Here is an 18,664-nt window from a genome sequence, read left to right on the forward strand (position 1 = left end):
CAGGGGTATAGAGGCAAACTGGTTGCCATTGTGTAGCAGAACACATTTCAGTGATCGCTTGCTGCTGTCAATGAACAGTCTCCAATCTTTGGGTTCGTACTGTGGCACTCCAAGCTTGAGCAGAAGCTGTGCAATATCTGCACAGTACACCAAGTCCTTCTCTTCCGAGAAAAAACGGAGGTACTCTTGATGCCTGTTGCGGAAGAAGCTGATGTGAGCACTGTCAGAGAGGAGGTTTTTTCCCCTTCAATCTGGATGCCAACAGTTCAGCAGAGTCCTTTGACAAGCTGAGGTTGCGAACTAAACCATTCAACTCCTTTTGGGAAAATGGATGTGGAGCATCATCTTCAAGAACCACTTCTTCTTCTTCATGTCCTTCAACACTGGAGGCATCTTCGTCACTAATGTCAGGAAGTTCTCCGAAGACAGGCACTGGAATTTCATCACAATGAGCTACAGGACGACGTGCTGATTGAAGATCAGGATACTTCGTGGGGCGGCTGCCCCATTAACTTAGTTTTGATCCCCCAACTTTATGCTTTGCTGCACCAATTTATGGAAGCTTTCGAGGTTTTATGACTTCAAACTGATCCCTTTTCGACATAATCACCCAGAACTATCGGACCTGAATACTTCTTGTCATTAAAATAATCATTTCCAATCAAAACAATTATTCGACATGGCATTTTACCCCCACCAACGTCTTCTAAAATGCTCCACACAGGCGTACATGTGAACAAAAACCTAAAAAAAAGATATGTGGCCATAGCTCAAAAACTTGACCTGATTGAGCAAAACCAATGTGATTTTTGGATTCAGCGCATCAGATTTGTCCTAAATCAACTGAAAAAACGCAGACAACAAATTTGTTGTTGACCAGTGCTATTGGTTAAGAAGGCTGGGACTGATGGAAGTTAAGTGTTCAGCAACAACTGCAAGGCCATAGGTTTTCCACCCTGGTTTATAGGATGGTAGCACATTCTGTAAACGAATACTAGTATAGGGGGAAAGATTTAGTATAATGTGAAATCCTGCAAACTTTATTAACACATGCACAGGCATGGGTTTTCTTAAATCTCTGCCATTTACAAAAAATATTCAGGTTCTGGGAATTGTAAAATCATAAATATATAGTCTTCAAGCACACCTTGTATTGGAGATAGATCTGGGAGGAGAGGAAGCAGATCTAGGGAGCTGTGGTGGAGTTGCTATTATTAAGATTATAAACTTTGGAACAAGTATCCTCTGCAAACCTTAGCTGTAAAACTACACGTGTTTGAACTGCACATTTGTGTTCACCATCAAATTGCAATAATTACTGGGAGTTTTCTACTCCTGCTAAGTGTTCTGTGACAATATCTGGATTTTTTACTCCACTTGATTTAGTTGTTTGGGAGCAATCTTCCATAGTCTGGACTTGCCTAGGGCTTCTTCCAAGCAATGGCGTACTGGCACCAAGCCAGTACAGGCGCTAGACTACTGCCACAACAGAGACAAAATAAAGCCTCTTTGACAATGGGATAGCCACTGCTATTCTCTGCTGGTGCTTGCCACAGACAGACACACAGCCTGTATATTTCTCACTTAATATGCACGGTATGTACATGAAACAAGACAGAAGTAATAGCTGTTAAGTGAAAATGGTTCATTTGCTAGTCATAACTAAATATATTTAACTTAAATAAATCAGAAGCTCATTATACATAAAATACCTAAGATATGTACAAAACTAGAAGCATCATTGCAGCTGTAACACTACATCATGGTTAGCAAGAGATGATGGGAGGGAATGTGCAAGCCCACAACCCATTCTAATCTCTTAACTATAGTTATAGAGATCAGAAACATTACATTTCTCTGTATCTATGTACTGAACAGACAGACAGACTTTTCCATGGGCAACTGAAGAGAGTTGCTGACCAAGTTTGCAAATAAATATTGGCACTATAGTCTTGCTCATGCTGAGTGTTTCCTTCATAGACATTTTCTCACCCAAAAACTTTCCTGTTAATAATTTTAGCTTACTCACCTTGGCATTTAATCTGCTATAGAAAGGAAATAATGATATATCCAGAACACTAAAAAGTATAATGAAATAACAGGTTGCAACAGTAACCGACAAGCTGTGATACAAACATTTCCCTTTCAAATTTCAGCATGGTTCTAATTTCTTATTTTTCATACCCACCATACCTGCACAACATAGAACTTAAAAAGCACAACCATTACATTTCATTTATAAATATCTTACATGACTCACTTTCTCTCAGCAAACATTAATGTATCATTTACAACATTTAAAAAATACAAAATGTTACTAAATATTTTACTGTTGTCTTTAAACAGAAAAACAGTCAAGTATGAAAGCCCACTGCAGCACATGAAGCATTAATTTTGCTCTTACCTCAGAGCTATAATCATCCGCTGTAGTGGAAATCTCACTTTCCAGCTAAAAGAAGATAAAAAAATAAAAGGACAAAAATAAACACACCCATTTCAAACAACCGAATCCTTTTATTTATATGATTCCAAAAGGTATTTCAAATGGAGTGAAAAGCATAACAAGCACCACTGCCTCTCAAGAGAAATTCCCCCCCAGCCACAGGCACCAAATCTTTATCCTTCCCTTTCACTCTGCAGTACAGTGGTGCCCCGCAAGACGAACGCCTCGCAAGACGGAAAACCCGCTAGACGAAAGGGTTTTCCGTTTTGGAGGCGCTTCGCAAAACGAATTTCGCTATGGGGTTGCTTCGCAAGACGAAAAAATCTTGCGCGTCCCCGCGGGTTTTTTTCGCTCCCCCCCTTTTCCTAAGCCGCCTATCAGCTGTTCCGCTGAAAAACCCGCTTAACAGCTGATCACGGAAAGCCGCTAGACCGCTGTAGCGCTAATCAATGGGCTTGCTTCGCAAGACGAAAAACCGCTAGACGACGAGAATCGCGGAACGGATTCTTTTCGTCTTGCGAGGCACCACTGTACTCAAAACACATGAGAGGAACTGCAACAGTCATTACTTCAAGAGGCATAAACAAGCACCATTTATTACTACTAAGAGCACCTAGAATTAACAATGTTCTGTACAAAAATTAAGGTCCTTTACAATAGGGATACCAAATCTGAAGACAACTGGGTACACAGACCTTTGTTGCTCTCTGAGGAAAATATGTTGCATAGGCTCTAATTAAATGGTGATTATAGCAATTAGTTGTTTTGTTCCACTGATTCTTCCAAATCCACACACCATTTGGAACTGGCACATGTGTATGTGTGTGTCTACACACACACACACACACACACACCCCTACACATCCCCACGAAGTCAGTCACCAGTGCCTAAATTGTTGTGGTCAAGCTCTCCCAGTCCAGGAATGGTCATAGCTGTCATGCCAGGAGAAGCTGGTAGAAGGTGCTTCTAGCCACTGAGGCTATCTGGGCCTCCAATAACAAAGCTGAATCCAAAACACCTCCAAAACACTATCTGCTCCTGCTACTTCAAAGGAAATGCATCCCTGTCCAGAATAAGCAATTGACACACGGGTACCATTCACGACACCTTCCCTCATCCACCCCACCACTGTGACCCAGGGCCTCAATGGCTTCTCCTGATTCAGATGTGATAGAGAAACAGAGATGAGTGTCATCTATGTATTGATGGTACTTTGCTCCCCAACTCCTAATGACCATTCCCAACGGTATAGTCATTGGGAATGAATGTGCTCTGCGGCATGCCACATCGTAACTTCTAGGCAGTTGAAAAGAACTCTCCCAATGCTACTTCCTCGACTCACAGTCCCTTAGGTGCCCCCAGTTCCCGGTCCATGGAGCCAGTCCAGGAGAATGGCATGGCTATTGGTACTGAAAGCTGTAGAGAGCACAAGAAGTAGGAGCAAGGTCACATCCCCATCCTTCTTTCAGCAAAGGGCCACCGTTTTAGGGCAACCATCAGGGTGACCATGGGTCATCTGAGTCCTATGGCAAGGCCTGAACCCAGATTGGAAATGGATCTAAATAATCTGTGACACCCAAGAATGCTTGTAGCTAGCTGCCCCACCACAATTCTCTTCACTACCTTCTCCAAAAGGGGGATATTTGCAGTTATTCCAATGCAAGGCGACCAGGATCAATTTCTTGAGGAGTGGTCACACTACCAACTCTTCCAAGGCAGCAGGGAACATCCCATCATGAAATGAAGCATTGCCCATGCTCTGGACCCAGCCAGTCAAACCCCCCTCTGCTAGATAGCCACAAGGAACAGGTCCTTGTCCAACTCCAGTGGCTCCTCCCATGCATTAAAACTGCAAAAAGAACCAATTGTCCTTATTTTCTTTGATGATCAGCTCCGTTTTGGTTACTGAAATTAACACTGGCACCACAGCTTCCCTCTGCTGCCATTTATTTTTATGCTGCATTTGTATTGTTTTCAGATTTTATTTTATTTTAATTTTGGGTGTGAGGAAACCCATCTTAGAAACGACAAAAAGTAAATTATGGTAAGTGAGCAGGAGTCATAATGAGCAGAAGCTAGTCTTAAAGCCTCAGAATAAGTTTCATTCCACTCACTCATTAAGACTATTACAGAGACAACTGCAAAACTTCATTCCTATATAATCAGAGATCTATGTTCTTTGTGTAGGACATCACATTCACATATATATATACACACACACACACACACACACACACACACACACACATATTAAAGTGCATAGCCTGGTGGAAAGAGTGAAATAATTTTGAGAAAACAGAAAATAGATACACCACACAACCTAGAAAGTTATGAAAATGTCTCTCTGACTACAAGGAATGCTGGCAAGCTAGGAATTTGAAGAATCCCAAAAATAAAACTCTTCAAGAAAGTTCTCAGCAATGTTGGTTGTAAGACAGTCAGAAAATATGTGAGCAAAAAGGCACTTACCCCATCTCTTGGGGCATGTATACAGCATTTTCTCTACATGAGAGTGCCAGCTCCCTAAGCAAAACGTTATAACTTTCTGAGGACATTCTGTACAAGCATAGAACCTAATTGCAAGACTGCACAGAGAACCAAGTTATTGGTTTTAAATGTTCTAAAAAAATAAAATAGGTCAACTTTGAGGCATAATGCTTGGCTATAACTGGCTATTTGCTCTGCCAAGAAATATAACAGAACATTAAAACCCTAGCCAAACAGATCAAATTAGATTTATTCCATTAGATAAACACAGAGATTGAGATCCAAATAACTGTGTGCCCAAGTGTGCTAACTCAAGAGGAAACTCCTTTCTAGAAATGAGGCAAGTAACAACTGGATATTTAAAAGAAGAAAACAATATAATCCCTTTTTGTGTCCTCTTGATTTGAGCTTTACAGACTACTGTGCAAAAAAGTGATAGGGTGAAAGAACAGGCAAATCCCAAAGACTGCCTTGCAAATCTTCATTTTACAGATTTACTAAAACCAAACCAACTTTTTGCATATCATTTTTTCTTTTAAAAAAATGTTCACTTTGTCCTACCTCTGTAGCCTTATGGTAAGTAAGAACAATTACTCAGAGATGTAAAAATGTAAAAGTATATTTTGAAAGGATATTATCATGCAGTCATCTAATACATGCATGGTTAGGTATGTACTGTACATATAAGGTGCCAGTCCACTACATTACTCAGGGAAATCTAGCTATCTGAGGCTTTCTTCCCATTCTGTTTTACTGTGGTGTAAATAAAATACATACTGCATGGGCCTGATATATCAGTGCTTATCATTACTTCTGTTCTTTTGTGTTTTTTTTTCTACTCCTTGAGTTCCATGAAGCAAACCAAACTTCCCTGTTCAAATAAAGAGAGTTAGAAGTTCCACTGATTATCGCCATTATTTTTGTCTGGCACCTAAAGATATGTAACAAAAGCCACCAGGCAAGCCTCCCTGGGAAGAAGCCTCCCTGAGTGGGGAGCCACCACAGAAAAGGCCTGTTCTTGTGTTCCCACCCTCCAGACCTCTCATGGAGGCACACAAAGGGCCTCAGATGATGTCTGCAGGGTCTGTTGGTTCATATGGGGAGACTGAACATGCCCAAACTCTTGGTACAGTCGGTATTTGAATCCCAATCACTGAGTTGTCTGCTTATTTGGTTGGGTGAGACAGTCCAAAAGAACACAAGCTGTGCTACATTATTCCTTTCTTTTAAGAGGCCTAGTTTCACATCCATTCGCAAACCCAAACATCAGCCCAGAACATCCTTTGCATGTCTCTCAATTTCCCAGACTGTGCCATTGGAATTTGCTTCATCTCAAAAAGATTATACAGAAGAGCTCTTTGAGGTCAACTCATATCACTGTACTGATAGATGAGAACACTGATAATGCTCTCAAACACTTTCCTGAAGAGGTACTAAATTTCCCTATATATAGCATCTCAAAGGATGTTAAGTGAATGATTACAATATTTGATAGTAGAGACAAGTTCTAAAGTGAAAATCAGAAAATAAAAATGAATGAGTGCAAATTACACTTTATAGTAGCAACACTTCTTGAAGAATTAGCACAAGTATTCTTAGCTTGCACAATAATCATGAAGTAATGATCTGAATGCTCCATATTTGAAATACTCTAAAACTCATAATTCATGTGCTATAAGTGGCAGTCTGCTCCAGGAATTCTATCATTAGATTGAGGAAAGCATAAATGAAAATTAATAGATGTGTTACCTGGCTGGCAACCTAGACAGCAGCAGATCTTCACATAGTGCCTATGCTTCATGAGAATTGGAAATTTCATATTCAAACTTACATTAATGAGAATCTGCATATCTCAATGTCATCATCCTCAAAGACTACTATGAAAAACCTGAATATGAGGACAACATGATGGAGCTTTATCATCTAAAGTTTATATTTAGTTATATTCCTGGTAACTAGTTACTTGGCTGACTCCTTGACTTTCCACGTACGTATATAGACAGCCTTCTTTGTCTCTTACACAAGTACATTGGTGGAGTTTTTGCATACGCCTTGATGATCTATAGAGGCCTCGTGAGAGATATTTTATACAGCAAGCAGACTGCCTGCCTACCAACATCATTTCATTTTTATTTATTTTTTAAAAACTTTTTAAGGGTTTTGAAGCACCATTTTTTATGTAGAATGGCAGAGCGGGGGGTCATCTGCTACAATTCCAAAACCAAGGAAAGAAAACTTTCACTTCATTTAAAAAATAAAAGACAGGTCTGGGTTTTTTGTTCCCTTTCCCTCCTTGGTGAAAACATAATACTCAAAAAGTCGCCAACATCATTTCAAATGAATAACAGTATAATAACATACCCTGGAATTGCCCAGGACAAAACAGGGCATCCAATTTCTTCACACGAGAGCACGGTGACCATCTTGGGTGTCATGATCTCGCGTGACTTTGTACAAGTATCTCACCCTGAAAAAAGTATGTCTTTTGGGCTCCATAATCTCACATGGGAAGACACAAGTCCCAGTTTTGGGACTCAAGATGTTGGAGGATATGACCATGAAACACTACAAATGGAACCCCAAATACCAAACTAGTCTATGGTCAATTATTCTTTTGCATAGGTCATGGAATTATCTTCAAACAGTTACATGCTTTTACGCTCTAAAGTTATTTTCCATCTAATAAAATGCAGATCATTTATCAGCACTTCATAAACCATTCAGTTTCCCTCCTTTACAAATTAGATTTGAAATTTATCTATAGTTGTAAGTATAGAAAAATATAAGTTTTACAAATAGCGCTTCGTTTTTAAAATGTGCATGGGAAACTACATTAATGAACACATTCAAATGCAAAGTTTCACCACTGACCATTACTGTGGAACAGAGAGGTAGCCTCCTCATTCTGACTTTAAAATGCATGGTAATAAAAATTAGTTTTTCTAATCTCAGAAACACTTACTTCTGTGGTATATATTTGATCATGCTTGATCAATTCATCACTGTGCAAAGTCCTCACAATGGCAAAGTCAGATGCAGCAGCTGCTCCTCTTTGGCAGCTGTGTGGGGATGCATCTTCTCCTTGAGACTGGTCAATATCCAGACCTTCTTGTACTGATTCTTCATCTTTGGTGTTTGATACCTTTTTCTTTTTCTTCTGCTTCTTGGGTGCATGCTGCCCATCAGAGTGTGCTTTCCTTTGTCTAAACTGTGCAAGCTGAACACAAAAGAAAATCCTGTTAGAGTGAAAGTTTTCTTCTTTATTGCAAGTGACACTGATTGGTAGTGCTCCGCATAAACCTTCAGAATCATTGCAGGTGAAAACAAAGCTCAATGTTATAATGCTCTACATACTACAGTATCTCTGGATAGAAAGTATGAAATCATCATCACAACTGCAATGTGTAATATGATCAGCACATCAACATGAAGCACGATCAGATGAATATATATAACTTGGAGACTTCACACTAGCAAGTGACGTACCTACTTAGAAAAAACTAAAAACCAGTAAACTTGCATTTTAAAAGCATACTGAGCCTTTAAAGCATGTGATGTTCTTTTGCTTTGCACTCCCTTTCCACAAACTCACAGCTTTTATTAATCAACTTAGTAACATCCTATGAAGCCATTTCGTTAGTTTAAAATGCAACTTTTAAAAACAGGTTATAATGTTAAAATAATAAAGTCCCTCTTAATTCAGAGCATCAAAGGGAATCCCATAATAGTGTGACAGAAGGCAGCAAGAAATTGACCAGACACCCTACCTTGTAGCAAAACATGCCTATGAACATAAAGTCGCAGGTGAGTCAGACAAAGAACAGCTGAAAACCAATTAGTACGTAAGCTATTCAAATACTGTAAGTCAATACCTTTTGCACAGCTTAACACTTTTAATGAGATAGAAATGGATTTTCACAACTAAACCAATACAATACATTTTTCTGAGCAGGAACCAAATATAGGCTCTAGTAAGAGAATGACAAATTTCCTATTTTGCATTAAATATTAAAAACCCCATGCACTATTCAACATCCATTTTTGTTCCTTAAGAAGCCTTTCTTTGTGACAAACCTTGTTATTTTGTATGTAATAAAAGTACACAGAGAAGCAAACACCTATTTCATATACTAACGAATGCAAATGTATTGCTCCTTTTGGAAAACAGATATCAATAAACAATATTAGCAGATTATACAATACAAGAATGCTGTGCTCATGATATTCACCAGTCCAGAAAGCCAGGCCTCCATTCAAGCTCTTCACAACACCCAAGTGAATAAAAAAAAGGATTCAGACTTTTGACAAAAAAAGATCCCAGTTGCTGTGTGCTGGAACATGAGCTGTTTCTTCCAAATATCAGCCACCCTCAAACTAGCAGCAAATACCACCAGCAAAAGAGAAACAGTACTTGCAAATCAGCCACAGCACGTAGCTACTTTTGTCCTTCAAGTACAGATATTTCATTTCCCCAGCAGGACTTTGCAGTCTCTGGATCTCGATGAGACGGCTGACAACCAGGCATATGGCTCTTGCTCCTGCTCCACTCACAGAAGGACCTTGAGATTTGCTGAGCCAAAAATGTTCACCTACGTATTTAGCACTTGCCTCCCTCCTGCTCTCCTTTGGCTGCTTAATTAGCTTACCCAATTAACATAGCCTTTTCCACTTTTAAATTAGCAAACTTTTTTTAAAAAATAGGAAAGTAAATATTTAATTAGTATCCTAACAAAACAAAAAAATGCAACACCTCACATTGATTAGAGATTCTCCAACTATCCAATTAATTTGTTGCTATCCCCATCAAGTTCAGGTAAACAATAGAAAGCGCAAGAGCCTTATCTTCTTAGCAGAGGAAAGAATGGCTTTCAGCTCCATTAGCCTTCTACACAGCCCATATTGACATACAACACTTACTTAAAGCTGCAAATCTGCCCACTTACATGCATTAAAAAATCCTATGGATTACAATGTGTTTTTTTGTCCAAACAGAAATATATTCCGTAACTGCAATCAATGAACAGAAACAAAGGAGGGAGAAGGAGTGGCTTCTTACTCACTGAACACTTTGCTGAGTGACCATAATGGGGGTTTTTTAGTCAGAAACTATAAAATTCTGAATGTGTGGCATTTGTTTCACACATCACATCTGAAAAGATATTGTTTTTTAAATCAGTTTATCATTAAATGATGTATGAGCATGGTTATTTGTATGTCAAAAAAACCCCAGGGAAATGTATCATGTTGATGAAATATCCTGTGCTTGTCAACAAAGGAGATCCTGTAAAAGACCCTCCTCAAAGATATTTCTCAAACGTTTACCATGGCTGGGAGCCAGTGAACTGCACAACTAGTTCCATGTGCCCAAATGAGCTACAAGATTATGTTTCACAAACAGCAGTTCTTCATGCCACATGATAAACCATTTCTAAAACTGAGGGGATATGCAAGAGCAGTTTGCCATATGATGCAAAGGTCTGTGGCTTAAAGGGGGAGAATGTGAAAAATCTGACTGGGCAGATTGCAAGCTTTTTGGACCCAAGACTACATGAACATCAATTTAACTACATCTTAACTGTTTAACTGAAAGAACTTAGTGGAACAGTAATATATTCCATTATGGAATAATATCAGAATCAAAAGACACTGTGAGTCCTTGACTATCAGAAGCCTCGATCATGAAGCGTTCCTGATTGCAGGGAGGCCAGTAACTGTGTTCAGCCAAATGCAGTTACAATCCCCTTTTAGATCTTTCTACTCAACAGAGGAAAGTCCAGGTTGGAGGGATGGTGTGTGTGACCTCACTGCCTTTCCACATATACAATTCAAGAGCATCTGAGTAGGAATTAAAATTTAAATGAATTCAGTGAAGCTAAATAGTATCCCAAAGAATGGCGTTACTTGGTCACATGTAGAGCAATCAATTTAATTCAGCCTTACGAATCGATTATTAATAATATTCCACAATGCATAAAGAGCAAATATCACAAAGACGTTAAAATCTGAAAGATGTTTGCAATGTGCTTGAATCAATACAAATAGTGATATATTGAATATAACATGTCACAATTTATAACGTGGCACACACCAGGTTAATCAGAAATGTCACTAAGTATGCCAGCTTCTTGTCACAAGAAAAATTACTGACAGTCCTAGCACTGCTTGGGCAATTATTTCATTTCATGTCTGCTGTGAGGAACAGGTGCAAGTCCAGTTGGCACGACTCATCTGCTGGACATTTAACCACTTTAAGCCCCTGCCTGAGCAGCGTTCAGTTTCCATTCAGCATGGGGTTGATAATTTGCTTCCACAGCAACACAAACTATGTCTGTGTATACATTACTGGCTAGACCCGTTCATTTTCTCAATTCAGATCAAAGCTGGTTTGTGGAAAAGGACATAAAAACCCAGTATTTTATGGGAAACAACAGGACAGATATTGAATAGATATGGACTGCGGCTAATGTCGTGTGGACCCTGCTTCCCAACACGGCAGTGGGAGTTCAGCAGCAGCAGGTTAAATAGGAGCGTACACAGCCTTATTCCTCAAATGCCAATGAGCAGGAGTAAATTGTTAGCCTGATAGCATGCCGTATCTTTAAGCCAACGACAATAGAATTATTTATCTGCACCGGTGCTCATATAACCAAGTATCAATGATTTATTCAAGCACTGGATAATTGCCTTTGGAATCTAATGGGCAGAACCGGAAAAGGTCCTTCAGCTGCATTCTCTCCCCTTCTCCTGCCTCTTTCCCTTCCTCTGTTACACATATCTTATACTGGTGTTTCCAACACTCCCATCGGCAGGGTAGTATTTCTAGAGCATAACAAAAAAAAATAATAACGCTGTACGTTAGCTATTTTAAAGTCAATTAACATTTTTTTAAAGTTTGGGCTCAATCTAGTTAGATTACTACATTCCCCATCCTGCACCTGCAGTTGTACTCCACTGCTGAAAGGGAGAGTGAGGCCACATTTGCACATAATGCTGAACCATGGTTTGGTGCTATGTGGATAAGCCTGAACAAGCCTATGCAAAGCACCAGGCTCACACACTCCATCCACTGCTCCTTCCACACAGTTTGGAAGTTTACTTCCACTTTCAAAAAATCCCAGCCTAGCATTACGTTCAAACCAGGGATAGCGTTTTAAAATGAACTGTGATAGACAAGCTTTGTAACATGCTCACTTCAAACCATGACTTATAAAGCTGGCTTGTTAAACTGACCAGTGCTTATTTTTAGCTATGTTCTCTGGTTCATATTGCTAGACTGGGATTCTATGAAAGTGAAACTAAACTCTGCCAAAGTCCTTCTCTTGTCTGTGTGCGAGGTGGGAGAAGTGCTGATCCACAGTTTAGTGTCACGTGCTATAATGGCCAGAGAGTCAACAGAAGGAAATGCCCACACACAGAGCAGTGAAGAAGATGCAAAGGAGAAGTGTACTGGTTTAATTTCAACAGAGCTAAAAAATCAAAATCATGTTGCACCTAAAATGCCAGTATAAAAAGAATCATCTATTGCAACCTAAAAATCTACAATTATCGACTTGAAAGGGGAACTCTAATTGAATTCTACAATGCAGGTACCACAAAATAAAAGCGAACATCCCTAGCAATGCCCTAGCTAGCTAGACATGAAGCAAAGCCTTTCCAGAAGATCACACGAAGCTTGGTATACCTGGGAGAAGATGGTCCTGAATGCATGTCATTTTATTAGCAGTTCAGTTCAGGCTCTCATACAAGGTGAGTCTCCACTTCCTATTCCAGCATAAGTATACAGAGATGTTGGAAGTGGTGAATCTTTATGGGTGTTAGGCAATGCTTGACTGGAAAACAGGCTAGTGTAGGGTTGCCATGTTTCAAGAGGTAAAAATCCGGAGATGAAAAATTGTTGAGCTTTTTTAGAGCCACTGATCCCAAGCAACCCAGACCAGAGCCTGAACCAGAACTGCCTGTCCGTGCACACACACACAAAATTTAAGCCCAAAATCTAAGATATTCGCTTTAAAAGGTGAAATTCTCCCCAAATGGGCATGTAGGACCCCCAAAAGAGGACATGTCCAGGAGTTCCCGGACATATGGCAACCCTAGGCTAGTGCTGTCCTGAGCTGCAATTAAAACTACAATTAAAACACTGCTCCTGGAGCAGTCTTTTTCTGCTAATAATAGATAAAATGTTTTAATGTGATCACTCCCCCCCCCACCTAGCATTTTGAGAAATTATAAAATAAGGATTCAGCAGATATCATAGAAATTTGTTGCTAGAAACAAATGATTGGATTACTCTTTCGGTTACATAAAATGTTTCTCCCCCTTCCCAGGCAGTCTTATGATGTTTTGGCTTGGTACACCATGCCAAATCTGGAATTTAAACTCATATACTGTAATCTTGAACTGCAAAGGGCTACGATAAAGTGTGTACAGCATATTTTGGAAGGAGTTTATAAGAGGGTGACTTGGGTTCAGAAGGGGAAGAAAAACTAAATTGCTGAAATCCTCTTAATCCTGTTTTGTAGCATCTGAATACACTATGCCATGCATCTCTGCCACAGGTTTTCTGTTCTCTTGTAGACTAATCCAAATCCTTGAGAATCAGCAAAATATTCGTTGAAGCAAATCCTTTTATTGTGAGGATAGAAGAGAATCCTAAGTGACTTAGCATGCTTATCTGTCTAATTTATTATGTATTTTAGATTAAGGAGAAAGATGTACCACTTCATCACAGATTGGTGATGATACAACTGATGCATTTCTGTTTGCTCCGAAAATTCCTGCAATTTCTAACTAATTGGTTAATGAACCATGATTATTATTAATGCTGCTTTTTATGCGCTCAGTCTCACAACTTTAAATAAATGAATAGAATAAACATTGCATACAAAACTAAGGTTTGGATATACAGATGTTCCATCTGTTGGAAGCTCCTCCAGAACAGGGTTGGGGAGCATATGGTCCTCCAGATGTTGCTGAACAACAACTCCCACCATTGGTCATGTAGGTTAGTGCTGAAGTGAGTTGGAGTACAACAACATCTGGGTGGCCAGACATTCCCTACCCCTGCAATATATGGATAGTATGGTTAGTATGGTAGCAAATTATGAAAATGCAGCTCACAAATTATTAGATTTATTCAACTGAGACCAAAGAAAATAGTACCACTGCATGCTTAAGTTGTTTTTTTAAAAGAAACGACACAAAGCGTAGACATCTCTATGGGCTGATGAATATCGATATGAGAAGGCCACAGGGCTTCCAGATTAACCAATCATCCTGCATTCTAATTCCACTTCTGCTCCACAACGATAACTAAAAGCTGGGCGAGAGGGAGAACAGAAGTGGCTGGAAATGGAGAATGGAGAAACTGAGACAAAAGGGCACCTGCCCGTTCATTCACCAGCCAGCACCATCCGGCTCACTTGCTCCAGGCAGTCTCTTGACTTTGAAAGCTCTGCCGCTGTCAACATACATATCTGAAGCATTTAGTTGCAGTGTCCCATGTGAACAGACTAATAGCGAATTCAATTCTCCAACTTGGGGCAACCCTGAGATTTCAAAAGCACTTTTTAATATAGAAAAACTGCTAACTCCACAAAACCACCCAATAAAAACTGAGCATGCCCAGCTGGCACAAAATGCTGACTATTTTGGGTTGGGTGGAGAATGGAAAATTAAGAATGAAAATTGCATTTTCTCAACAATAGCAATCCATGCTTTGTTGTCAAGTGGAAGACCTACATGAGGAAGCCAGCCTCGTGCCGAGACGGTAAACTTTATTCAACTATTTACAGGTAGGTAGCCGTGTTGGTCTGTCGTAGTCGAAACAAAATAATAAAAAAAATCCTTCTAGTAGCACCTTAGAGACCAACTAAGTTTGCTACTGGTATGAGCTTTCGTGTGCATGCACACTTCTTCAGGTATTCAACTATGTGTGTGAGCCACTTTAAAGACCTAAATAGTGGAAATGAAAGCTATAAATCTATTAAATACGCAAAAAAAAAAAACCCAAAAACAAACAAACCTGGGCACCTATTACAAAAATAGTTCCAGTTCACATATTTAAATAAGAATTTAAAATTACTAAACACAATTTGCTCTAACCAAAAACATATGGAAAGCCAGAGTCTACACCATCTGTGTTTTCCATATAGGAGCCAATTATAAACAAGCAAATGTATGCAAGAACTGCAACAGTTGCTGCAATCTCCAAGCAGCACATACCAATCACTCCGTACATATTAGATGACTGAAAAAGTCCAGACTTGATTTAAGACCTTGATTCCATTCAGTGATTTAAAGAATAAATCTATTAACTACTGTAAGAGACCAACAGTCTCAAAGGAACAGTTTTTGAATATGAATAATGGCCTTATCTTAGGGGAAAATGAAGAACATTCAAGAAAATTGAAAAGGAACATTACCTTGATATATTTTAATGCTTTCAGTGGCTCCTCCACATCCATTCCCTAACCAGACACATTTTAAGAACAGAAGTGGCAGAAATGGGTTTGGGTGGGGGGAAAAGGCAACAGCTACAGATAGCAACATGGGGATTCTGTGGCTCTTTTCAGTAAACTCCTGCTGCTCTTAGTGCCTCAGTTTCTTGATTTTTTAAAAAGAGGAATAATAAAAAATGAATCTGAAGAAGTGTGCATGCACACGAAAGCTCATACCAAGAACTAACTTAGTTGGTCTTTAAGGTGCTACTGGAAGGAATTTTTTTTATTTTTAAAAAATGAAAGTTACTGATGGTCAACAGCCTGAAAGTGCCAACGGCCTTCTTAATCTTCTAGACATTTCAAGCTTCTTTGGTTTCTCTGAGGGTTTATACTCCTATAAAACCGGAAACACCTATTTATCCCTACTGCACAGTGTATAGCACATTCCCAAAATGGAGTTTTGGCCTTTTGAAAAGGAGACCAATAGTGTCAAAACTGGCCCAACCTTTGGAATCAGCCAGTAAACTAGTGATGGCTATCCTGTGGCCTTCCAGTTGTTGCTGAGCTGCAATCCCCATCACCCCCAACTATGACAACAGCAGATGTGAATTGGATTCCAACAACATCTGGTGAGCCACAGTTTAGCCAATTCTGCAGTAAGACTTACATGAACAGTCAACTCCTATTTTTACCAAAGATGTGCTATAAGAATAACTCTTTACATTATAATTTAAGAATTTCTTAATTTCATGTCAAAAGGTGTAGATACAGAAACTCAGGGACATTATGAGATGACACGTGTTAAGCGTTTATTATGGAGTTTAAGAAAGCTGCTCTAGGAGCCCTTTGGGGTCAAGACTAGGTAAAAATTGCTGAAACAAATAAATAAGGACCTTAGTTTTCTGATTTAATATAATACATCAATTCTATGCACATTTGACTCGTAAGTAATTTCTGCTGCATTTAATCTTGCTTAACCCATAGTAAATGAAGTATTGCAATCATTATGCTTTCTTTGGGTTTGATTTTTGAAAAGGGGGAAAGCAAATGGTGCCACGTGCACAAATGAAATCCAATTATTCCAGCAAATAATGCCATAATAAGGTGTGTAGATGTCTTTCAAGCTTGCTATTAGGGAGATACAGTGGTACCTCCAGTTGCGAACAGGATCCGTTCCGGAGGTCCAGCCGTATCCCAAAGTTTTCGCAACTGAAGGACCGCTTCTGCGCATGCGCGCACGGCAAAAACTTAAATATACTACCTGGTTTGCTGCTTACGTTTCCCAAAGTTTATGTAACCGGAGGGATATGTAAGCAGCACAAAATTTTGGTTGACAGCTGATGTTGAAGCTATGAAGTTTGCATCTAGTTACAGTCTTGGGATGGAATGGAAGAGGAGGTTCTTTCAGTGTTCGGCAAATATCAGACTGCAGGGAGGTTTCCTTGGAATGAGAAGCATAACAATCTCTGAAGGCATGTGTGTTGGCCTAATAAAGGTATTGTCCTAGTACGCCCTCCCATCAGATGTCAAAGAGATAAATAATTACCTGACATTCAGAAGACATCTTAAGGCAGCCCTGTTCAGGGAAGTTTTTAATATGTAACACTGTACTGTTTTTAACACTGATTGGGAGCCGCCCAGAGTGGCTGGGGAAACTCAGCCAGATGGGCGGGGTATAAATAATAATAATAAATTATTATTATTATTATTATTATTATTATTACAGTGGTACCTCGCGTTAAGTACTTAATTCGTTCCGGTGGTCCGTTCTTAACTTGAAACTGTTCTTAACCTGAAGCACCTGAAGCACCACCTTAGCTAATGGGGCCTCCTGCTTCTGCTGTGCTGCCAGAGCACGATTTCTGTTCTCATCCTGAAGCAAAGTTCTTAACCTGAAGCACTATTTCTGGGATAGCAGAGTCTGTAACCTGAAGTGTATGTAACCTGAAGCGTATGTAACCCAAGGTATCACTGTACAGATTTTGATTCTTTTCTTGTAACACAGCTCCCTTTACCTTTTGTGTAGATGTCCTATTCTCCTACATTTTCACCCAACTTAAGAATGAAATTGTTAATACTGACACTGTGTGATACAGATTTAACCTTAAACATCATGCTGATACATTAAATGATCCCAATGTTTTAATTTGCACAGAAAAAAACCTTTATTTACAGGCATAATTAGTAGAAAGAATATCTTGGTGATGACATCTAAATTAGAATTTACATTGCACTGTTTTGTTTTATATTAGTACCAATTTATTTTAATAGTGTATACTTTGTTGTTGCTCCTGTGCATAAGATTAGTTCAAGACATTTAACTATTTTTGATGTGGTTACTAGGACAAAAATTACGAAGAAAAAACAAGGTTAATTTCGTTTAAACAGTTATATGAAATAAAATTAGAAAGATAAGAATAATTTCTTTGGCTGACCTGTGTATACTAACTTATATATTTAAAGCATTTATAGCCCATATTAGTATAAAATATTGAAGGGAGCAGGATTTGACAAAACAACTCCCACTGAAGTAGAAATCTCTGTGTCTAAATGTGGGTTTTACTTATAAACCAACACAGGATTACTAGTCTCTTCCAATCTATGAGCACTAAAAAGAAATTACTGTAGAAGAGGATAGCTTAAGTGATTGGAAATAGGATATAGAGCTTTTCAGCTCTAGGTCACAGGTTTGTGTAAGCCACTGAATATATGTCTTCAGACACATTCTTCATGCCTGGGATTCATCCACTGGGGAGATGAGTGTAAGGTAGAATTTCTATGATCCAAAAATATTTTTTCACTACTGCATTTGCCATGGCAGAAGAAGGAACTTAGAAGTGTATAGAATTGCTCAACTGCAATGTAATTCTATGACCTCTTACTTGGAAGTAAACCTTACTGAACACACCGTGGGGCTAGTCTTAATCTGCACACGCTTGCACCTTCACTAATACTGACCTTCAAGTATAGAACAAACCATGGCTGCGAACCTCTTTTTTTCTTTTTAGCATTATGAGAAAAAGCCTAGACTCCACTCAGACTCTCACAGTTCTCGCTCCCCTTTCCTTCTCCAGCAGGGCCCCAATGAAGTCAGAAGTTAACACTCCCATTTTAAATTTACTGCAAGTCAGTCATGTAACCTAAGGCCCAATATGATTAATATTAACTATAGTTAGTGGAAACAGTGCAGCTTTTAACTATGGTTTGGAGCCAGCTTCTTTCCACTAACCATAGTTAAGATTACCCACAGTTTGTCCAGGTTCAGACAGCATGGCAAGTTCAGATTAATCAAAA

At 39.2% G+C, this 18,664-nt stretch overlaps 1 protein-coding gene across 12 annotated transcripts in view; it reads right to left on the bottom strand.

Annotated features, from left to right (window-relative positions):
- Positions 1-18,664, bottom strand: part of AKAP9 (A-kinase anchoring protein 9) — a 105,608-nt gene that overhangs the window by 81,991 nt on the left and 4,953 nt on the right. For 10 of the 12 annotated variants that reach the window (XM_082194095.1, XM_082194093.1, XM_082194090.1 and 7 more), the window contains exons 2-3: positions 7,894-8,148; positions 2,405-2,449 (exon numbers count right to left, since the gene is read on the bottom strand). In XM_082194095.1, coding sequence (XP_082050221.1) covers positions 2,405-2,449; positions 7,894-8,148 — 300 coding nt within the window. Of the gene's footprint in view, positions 1-2,404; positions 2,450-7,893; positions 8,149-9,160; positions 9,380-18,664 lie in introns of those variants that run through there. The other 2 variants (XM_082194091.1, XM_082194096.1) reach the window with 2 other exon arrangements.

Source organism: Podarcis vaucheri (assembly GCF_965113315.1).
Source record: "Podarcis vaucheri genome assembly, chromosome: 12".
NCBI classification, from domain to species: domain Eukaryota; kingdom Metazoa; phylum Chordata; class Lepidosauria; order Squamata; family Lacertidae; genus Podarcis; species Podarcis vaucheri.